The 8,985-nt window shown below is 45.0% G+C and overlaps 1 protein-coding gene across 1 annotated transcript; it reads right to left on the bottom strand.

Annotated features, from left to right (window-relative positions):
* Positions 1 to 7,952: 7,952 nt before the first annotated feature.
* Positions 7,953 to 8,414, bottom strand: LOC115961452. The gene has a single exon (XM_031080435.1). The coding sequence runs from the start codon at positions 8,412 to 8,414 to the stop codon at positions 7,953 to 7,955; it is 462 nt and encodes a 153-aa protein (XP_030936295.1).
* Positions 8,415 to 8,985: the final 571 nt, after the last annotated feature.

Here is an 8,985-nt window from a genome sequence, read left to right as displayed (position 1 = left end):
ATATTATTTTGAATTTGGGTTGAAGTGTGTAAAGTGGTGGGCTGTGCTAGTGGTGTTAGGCTGCTTCCTGCGGCACTAGGCCCAAGTTTTCTGGATAAAGGAGTTGGGACCGTTCCAGCTGCAACTTAAGTTGGTCCGACTTGTGCACAAACTAGGCCAGGTTTGCCAGGAACATGCTTACGGCAGGCAGAACTGTTTCAGACAAGTTGTGGCAAACATAATAATAATAATAAAATAAATAAAATATCTGGCCATTCAGTAGAAAATGACTAAATGGCCCTTGAACACAATTACAGCAGCAATAATAATCATTTTTACAGAAGGGAAAGAACAGAACAGAAGTGAACAAGTATTAATATGTATGGGTTAATCAGAATGTTAGGAAATCAACTAAAGTCCGGTCCGCAGGAGCAAAGCCAGAGAGGAAAGAACGTTCCTTCTCAACGCAATTAATCTCTCAGGAAAAGTCTTGCCGTGTAGATTAACTGCCTTGAGGGAAACAGACCTGAGTGGTTTATGCATAGAGGCTCCTTGTGGTTTTCACAGAGAGCCGGACTTCATGGGGGAGAGAGAGAATCAATCTACTGGTGCATGCCTGCCGTTCTAATTCTCACTTTGTTTTCTTTCTGGTTGTTTCCTTTTTTTCTTTCCCACTCGTTTCTTTTTCTATTTCTTGGTTTCTCTTTTCAAATTCCTATTTCTTAGTCAAGGTTCCCGTTGTTACTCTGTCCTTTGTTCACAGCAAGACCCTCTTTTTATAGTGCCTGCGGTGACCAGATTTTACTGTTTTAGCCCTTAACCTCCTTTGTCTGGTTTGGGTGTACTGGCCGACCATTACTGTTTCGTTTGTGTGCCACCCCCCATCACCAGACAAAGAAGGGTATTTTGTTTGCTTATCTACCGTGGCACTCTTTCCTGCTATGGTCTGGGTTCTTTCTCTCTCCCTATCCCTCATGACATGCATCCAGTGGTTCCAACTCAGCTTGCTTCTTTTGGATAGTAAGTCATCCCAATAGGACACCTCCCCGAAATAGCCTGAGCTGGAACCTCAAAAATAGATTTTTCCCCTCTTCCCACCACCAAACCATGCCTTCTGAATCTCTGACCCCCGACCTCACCTTGCTCTATATTGGCTAGGTACAGGCTGGTGATACCTAGGCCTTGTGCGTGTCTTCCTTCCATATGTGTCCAAAATCTGCTTGTTGCCCATTCGCCTGCCGTGGTCTGGGGGCTTGCCTGTATAGCCTGCCGTCCGTTTTCTTTGACATTTTATGTGGGCTGCTTTTTGATTTCCCACTCCTCTTAGGTGCTAGGCCTTATTTGATTATGGACCTTATATTCCTTTGGCCCACTTCCTGATTTCCCTCATTTCCTGCCATATTGTTTTGTTATTCCTGCTGTAATGACTCAATCCTGCTGGGCCTTTTTAGGCCAGCCATTTACTCTTTCCCCCAGTGGCTTGGTATGGCCACTAGTTTTTCCTATTTATGGGCTCCTGTGTCCCTTTTGTCTTTTTCTTGGGCATCCTTGGCTCGCTTGCTTTTTTTGGGCTTCCTTGGCCCTTTTACTAACTCTACATTTTCATGGGCTTTTACTAACTTCATTGGGCTTCCTTGGCCCAATTACCTTATTCTCATCCTTGGAGTTCGTGGGCCTACCATAAACTCCTTACTTTCTTAGTTTGCATTACTTTGGGCCTGCGGCAGCCCTTTCTCACTTTTTTACATCATACACTGCCCATGGGATGCTATTTCTCTCTTTCTAGGCTTCTTTTAAGCTCACTTGCCTCTTCAGGACGCATTTGTTTATTTCATGGGTCTGTGATCCATTATTCTTGCCACTTGGGCCTAATGATTTTGTTATCTGCTTGCCAATTCTTTGTTGCCTTTGTTATTGGGCTTTTCTTCTTTCTACCTGGATTCTCACAAATGGCCCTCAACATTTAGCCCCCTGAACATATGAAATGTTCCTGCGGTTCATATGTGAATGAAAAGACGTTTTTGTCCTCTCTCCCTCTCTTCTTTCTTTTCCTTCGCGGGCCTTTTTAAGCAGTAGACCCCTCTTCATATATATATTATTTTTTTTTCTTCTCCTGCCGCGAACAGAGTTGTCTCTTCGAATTTCTCAGTTTGACAGTTATTCTTTAAGCATAGCCGTCGTTTCATTAATTTCATCCCATTCTGATGGCTGACCCGTCGCCTTCCTTCGCGCCATTATTAATAACCTGGGTATTTAAAGAGGAGTCCCTCTGCACATTAAACACAAACTCCTTCTTTTCCAAGAACACATTCTCTCCGTCTCCCTCTCTTCACTGTCTTTTTCTTTTCAAACATTCATACCCATCTTCTCTGGTCAAGCCCTCTTGCCATGGCACCGGTGAAAAGTCAAAGCTTTTCCCGCCGTAAAGGGAAAGAAGTCACTTCCAACCCTCCTTCCGTACCTGATGTAGGCGAGGAGGCAGAGTATTCTGAGTCAGAGCACTCCGTTGGGGAAGAGATACAGTGCAACCCCGACAGTGAATGCGCCCCTCAGATCGATCCATGGTATGAAGTCCACTCTCACTTCCCAAAGGTTCCCGGCGACTATGCGCTGTCGCCACCAGGTCACAGGTGGCTCGCCCTTTGTCGGCGAAACCCCGATGTCTCTTGGGCTTTGTTAGCATCCTCAATCCCTGATCTAGCCATTCGCCAAGGCATCTCACTTCCCGTGCCCATCCATTTTGAATTTGGGTCGGGTACTGCCTTAGGTTAGACAGAATGGGTAGATAATGAGTTATCTGATGTGGGTTTCATGGGGTTATTGCAACAAGCCGGTGTCCTAAAAGCCATCGTCTCATCTTGCTACCTATCATACTTTTGGGACCTCTACAACCTTGGACATTTGGTCCGACGGTGGTGTACCACCACCCACACCTTTTTTTTCTCATGCGGAGAACTCACTGTTACCCTTGAAGACGTGGCCAATCAGTTACTCCTACCTATTCTTGGTGATGCCGATCCTGCCACTCTAGAATTTTCTCTGGAAAAAGAGGCTATTGAGGCTAAACTGAAGAAGAGGATGGTCAGGAATGCCAAACTGTCGTACTGGGTTAGTTCTTCTTCTAAGTTCTCTGTAGCTGCCCACCGAGCGGCTTTTGTTGTGTTTTGGCTTTGTAAATTTGTTTTTGGGTTCCACCCCCACTATGCCATAAAACCTTTATACTTTCGTTTAGCCATCAAAATATCTACTGGGGTGAGCCTGCCGTTGGCGCCCCCATGTTCTTGGGCATCTATATGTCCAATTAGACATCCTGCGGAGTGACGAGAGTCAGGCGGATCCTGTTATATAGTTACCTCTTCTGTCCACTGTACTATTCTGCAGCAGTTGTTATTTGAGCATTGTGCCCAATATTTGACAAAGTGTAGACCTGCTCGTTTTGATAGAGATAAATACCAATCATGTTCGAGGGTAATCACTGATTTCTGCGGTAGATTTAAGTCTGATTTTCCGTTGGCTTTTCGCTAGTCTAGCTTAAAGCCTATTGGTTATTCTGTTGTTGAGTCTTTTGATGAAGGCGTTGGTTTTTCTTGGAGGGCTTATAGAAATTTGGGTGCAAATTATACATGCATAGATTTTGCCATGGGTTTATTTGTCGATACTGTTGGGACTACTACTCCCTTGGCTGGTTTTGACGAGATGAGGATCACTTATCTGGCAGCCATTAATGTCGGATGGCTGCCTTACTTAGCCGATGAAGGCATCAAGTTCGTTCATTATCCTGCTAACTGAGTAAGAAGACAGTTTGGGTTAGATCAGGATATTCTCGACGACATTTCCTTCCTTATAGAGTCTCCTACTTCGGTTCATCCTTTTCTGCGACATACTGCCTTTGAATTCTGGAGGCAGCGTTTCAGTGCAGTTACAGTTCCTGGTTCACTAAGGGAGGGCCTCTGCACTCCTCCCATGCATGGTTATTGGCAAGTGGTGATGACTACATTTGAGAATGAGCTAGTGGGTAGGTGTGGCTTCTCTCTTATTCCCCCTGATGGGCTCAGTATGGTCATTTCAGTTAACCCTCGCTCGCTTCTTCCTTCCAAGTCTGCTTTGGTATATGCCAAAAAACTCAGCCATCTTCGAATGGGATGAAGAGAAAGAAGGATGGTACTGGCACGCTGGCGATTATCCTCCCAGTTGGGAGAAAAAGGTTAAAGTGACAAACATTTCTACACCAAGTAAGAAAGCTCATGTCAAGCTTAAATCTGCCAGTAAATCCAAGCTTGCCACTCTATTGCCGCCTACAGGTGCTCTCCTTGCCAACAGAACCTGAGACAGCAAAAGGAAGACAACTCTTCATCCCATGTCTGCTGCTGAGCGGAGGGTAAGTTATCTTTTTTTTTTTAAGAAAATATCTCTTAACTTTCTTGCGGCTAACCTTGCTAACTTCCCTCCCCCTTTTATTTTAGTCTAAGCATAAGGAGGACTCGTCAGTTACCCGTCCTATTCTACTTGATGAGCCCGAGTTTGAGGTACATCTCTTTTCTTCACTTTTTTTTTTTTTTTCTTCCTCGCATGTGCTCCCTCTGCCACATGTCTTTTGTTTGCCTCATATAGTTAATAGTTCCTTTGGTCTTCACATCAGTATTTATATTCCCCCTTTTTTTTTAGGAAGAGCCCGAACCTCTCTTCGTATATCGCCCTATTGCGAGGAGATCTCCGCCTCCATGGGTGTACCCATGGAAGGCTTTTTTGATGGGGCCGATATAGCATTTGCAACACCTACTCCCTTTACTGCTGCACATAAGGTTCTTGTCAAAGCTCCCACCCCTTCCGTCGAGTTAGTACCCAGAGAAAAGGGTACTCATACTGAAGGGGTTGGTGAGACTACACCTCTTTCCGCCAAGACACCTGCTCCTCCAGAGGGAGCCATTTCTCCTACTACCGTTCAGACCAAGACCGCTTCCTCTGCTCTGCCACTTGTTATTTCCACCAGTGACCCTTTTGCGGCTCTCTCCCAAGCTGCAAAGGACAGTGCTTCTCTGGTTGTTACTCCTTTCTCCATTTCCAGTTCCGCTACACGTGGTCCTGACACAGACTTATCCTCTGAAGGGGTCCGATGAAATTCTTGAGGATCCTGATGATGTGCCTATCCTGAAGAAGAGAATTTCTGATTCTGACGAAGAGGAGAGTGCTCCACCCGAGCCTGACTTTATGGGTATGTGTTTTCTCTTCTTTTTTGATAAGTTCACTCTTTTCTTTTCTTTTTTTTTTTCTTTTTTTTCTTCTTATATGTATTTGCGTTTCATCTGTATGCCTATCTCCCTACTTGCAGAGACTTTTGAGGGGCCAAGAGTCGCAGCAGGCGTAGGAATGCCTGCTCCTGCCATACCTGTAGCGCCCATTCCTGCTGCACTTTCTGCACCTTTTTCTGCCGTATCCACTGCACCTGTTCTGCTATGCCCACAGTACTTGTTTCTGCTGTATTTGTAGCCCCCATTCCTGCTGGCCCTGGTAAGTTTCCTTTCCATTTTATCTTCCCCTTTATTTATTTATTTTTTTTTGTAAGTCTTTTCTTCCCAGACCATGGCTTCTCATTTTACCTTGCGTTTTTCTTAATAGGTTCGCTTCCCACTGACCCTTCTCAGTTTGAGGTGGGCAGCAGTTCTGCCACCATCCCAGACCCTGCAAATGATACTGCAGCCTTCTTCACTTGCTTTCTTAATGACCTTAACTCGGCAGACTTCTAGGCTTCTAGTCCTCCTTACGTGGATTTTTATGGCTTCCGAGTTCCCGAGGATTGTGTTTCCCACTTGGTGATGATCTACATCAGCCGTGGTGATTTTATGCAAGGATTCCGTCTTGGCCGTTCTGCCAGGGAGCACTTCTTGAAGATGTTGGGATGTGTGCTGAACAACATTAAGCACAGCTTCGTTGACACTGTCTCTATCGAGAGGATCCTGCAGTGGAGGGCCGCGATTCAGGAGTTTATCAGTGTGGGTTTTGCTGTGGGGTTTGTTCTAGATCACCTCCGTGAGGTTGCCCGAGCCCTTTTTATGAGGAGAGTTCAGCCAGCTGTTGATGCTATAGATGCCCGAATCAAGATTCTGAAGAAGGAGGTGGCGGACTTGGAGGGTCGTCGCGAGCGCCTTCTTTCTAACATTGGTGGGCCAGTCATTTTGGAGATCAGACTCTCATTTCCGGACTCCATTGATGATGATGCAGTTCCCTTACCTTTTTTTTTTTTTTGCTTTCCTTCTTTTATTATTTCCTCCAGAACACTTATATGTTTCCTATAGCACTTATTTGGCGTGTGTTTGCCACAGTTTGGGTTTGTAATTATGATGCTACACTTTGCTACTACTTTTACTATTGCTATGACATAGTGCTAATACTTCGTACTTTTTCATTACATATTCATGAAAGCACGTTACAATTTTTTGTCCTGTGACCTAATCACTTGAAGGAAAAAAGTAAAGGAATAAAAACTTTTAGCAAGACAAAAGAAAAGGACAACCACATAACTCTTTTCCCTAGGCATAATAACGTTTCAGCCACTTCCCATTGATAGGATCCATTAAGTCTCTGCCATCCATTTGAGTTAGACGGTAATACCCACTTCGATGTGCCTCCCTTATCACAAGGGGTCTTTCCCACTTCGGTGCAAACTTAGATGGTACTGCCATGCCTCGCCTAACATAGTCTGCTACCTTTAGCACAAGTTGTCCTTCTGCGAACACTCTCTCCTTGGTCATCCTGCCATAGGCTTCGGTTATCTTTTGTCTGTATCTGCGGCTGCGTTCCTAGGCCTTTTCTCTCTTTTCATTAAGTCCTTCTAGATCTTCACACCTTTTTGTCACAAAGACTTCTCCCTCCTTTTCTTTTTCTCGCGTCTGCATGACTCTCAGGGACGGAGTCATTATTTCTACTGGGCTTGCTACCTCAGTTCTGTAGACTAAGGAAAAAGGTGAGAAGCCTGTGGCTGACTTTGGTGATTTTCTATAAGTCCAAAGAGCGTCTGGCAAGTGTGTCACCTATCCTCCCGTATACTCTTGGCTCATCTTACTGATAATCTTTATGAGAGTTTTGTTTGTTGCTTCTGCTTGCCCATTCCCTTGAAGGTAGTAAGGCGACGACCGGTGGTGCTTGACTTGGTAGAACTCTAGCATCTTCCTCGCGTCATTGTTGACAAATGGTGTGCCATTGTCACTGATGATCTTATGGGACACCCTAAACCTTACAATTATATTTTCTTTGATGAAATTTGCCATTGCTCCTCCTGTGGCCTTACGGAGTGGTACTGCCTCTGCCCACTTAGTAAAATACTCTGTAGCCACTAATATCCATATGTATCCATGTGATAATGGGTTAACTGGTCCTACTAAATCTAGCCCCCAAGTGTGGAAGGGCCATAGGGTGACCATGCTATGTAAATTTTGCGGATGGGTATGAATCAAGTTGGCTTGTACTTGACAACTGTGGCACTTTTTTATAAATTCTGTCATATCTCTTTTCATGGTAGGCCAGTAGTAGTCCATCTGCAGCAGGCATCTGTAAAGTTTTTTCTTCCCCTGGTGTTCACCACATTCCCCTGAATGTACTTCTTTTATCATTTTTTTTACTTCTTCAGGGCCTAAGCACCTCAAAGGGTCTCCATCGTATCCTTTTTTGAAAAGGACCATGTTATGCAAAAAGTAACGTGTTGCCAACCTCTTAAGCTTGTATCTTTCACTGTGCTTTTGTGGTAGGATGCCTTCTGTTAGGTATTGTATGAAAGGGCTTCTTTAGTCTTCGCTGATGAATACAGCGTAACTTACCTCTCTGTCTACCGCAAGCTGGCAGGTCCCACATTGGGTTTGGACTTGATTTGCGTCTTTACCCATACTTGGCCAATAGAAGCCTGCCCTTTGAAGTCTGCGGTAAAGACTGACTTCCCCGCAGGACTCGCAAGTCTTGTCGTGTACTTCTTTCAATTTTCTCTAGGCCTCCTCCTGCCTCACGCATCTGGACAAGACCCCACCTGGCATCTTGCGGTACAACTCCTCTCTTACCAAGGCGTAGTCTTTTAGTATTTTTAATTCTGCGGCGTCTTCTCCCTTTATTAAGACTTCCCTTATGGGGATCTGCCAATCCTCTTCGCACTGTTCCTCCCGGAACCTTTCCTTCAACACCTCAATGATGGATTCTTCCCTTTTACTGACTTCTATCCTGGTGCTATCCCCTTTGAAAACTATTTGCGACCCCAGTGCGGCCAATGCGTCCGCAAATCGGTTTTCGTTCCTTGGAGCATGCTCTATTTCGAAAGTTGAGAATTTTCCTTCCATCCTCTGGGCCATTGCTCTGTATGGGGCTAGGCTGAGCTCTTTTAAGGAAAGGTTTCCCTTGGCCTGGCAGACAACTAGGTTTGAGTCTCCCAATACTCTCAAATGTTTGACTCCCATTTCGAGAGCTGTGGCTAGCTAGGTTAGGTAGGCTTCGTATTTTGCCGTGTTGTTTGAACAGGGGAACTCCAGCTTGAACAATCGTGCCATCGCCTCGTTTTCTTCATGATACAAGACTACTCCCACCCCTCCAGATTGGGTAGTAGAAGACCCATCGAATTTCATTACCCATTGTTCTCTGACCTCTTCCGCCACGGATACTTCCCCTGGAACTTCATCATCCAGCGAGAATTCTTCCTCTCTCGGAAACTGTACCAATAGATCTGCTATAGCCTGACTTTTCACCACCCTAGGTGTCCCCATTCTCAAGTCGTACTGTGACAATTGTAACAACCACTGGGATATTCTACCAGAGAGGATCGGTTGTTGTAACAAAACTTTGATGGCATAGGACTTAGTCATCAACCATACTTCGTAGGCCAAGAAATAATGATGCAACCTCTATGAAGCATATACAATGGTTAGACATGCTCTCTCCACCCTTGGATAACGAGTTTCTGCATCTTTTAAGGCATGGCTAATGTAGTATACTGGCTACTCGACGCCACCTCCATCCTCCTGGGCGATTAGT

This window comes from Quercus lobata, chromosome 2 (assembly GCF_001633185.2).
Source record: "Quercus lobata isolate SW786 chromosome 2, ValleyOak3.0 Primary Assembly, whole genome shotgun sequence".
NCBI classification, from domain to species: domain Eukaryota; kingdom Viridiplantae; phylum Streptophyta; class Magnoliopsida; order Fagales; family Fagaceae; genus Quercus; species Quercus lobata.
This window is presented reverse-complemented; position numbering and strand designations above follow the sequence as displayed.

Excerpts from the sequence above, each read along its gene's own strand:
- LOC115961452 (XM_031080435.1), bottom strand. The coding sequence starts at position 8,414 with ATGGGAGTCAAACATTTGAGAGTATTGGGAGACTCAAACCTAGTTGTC.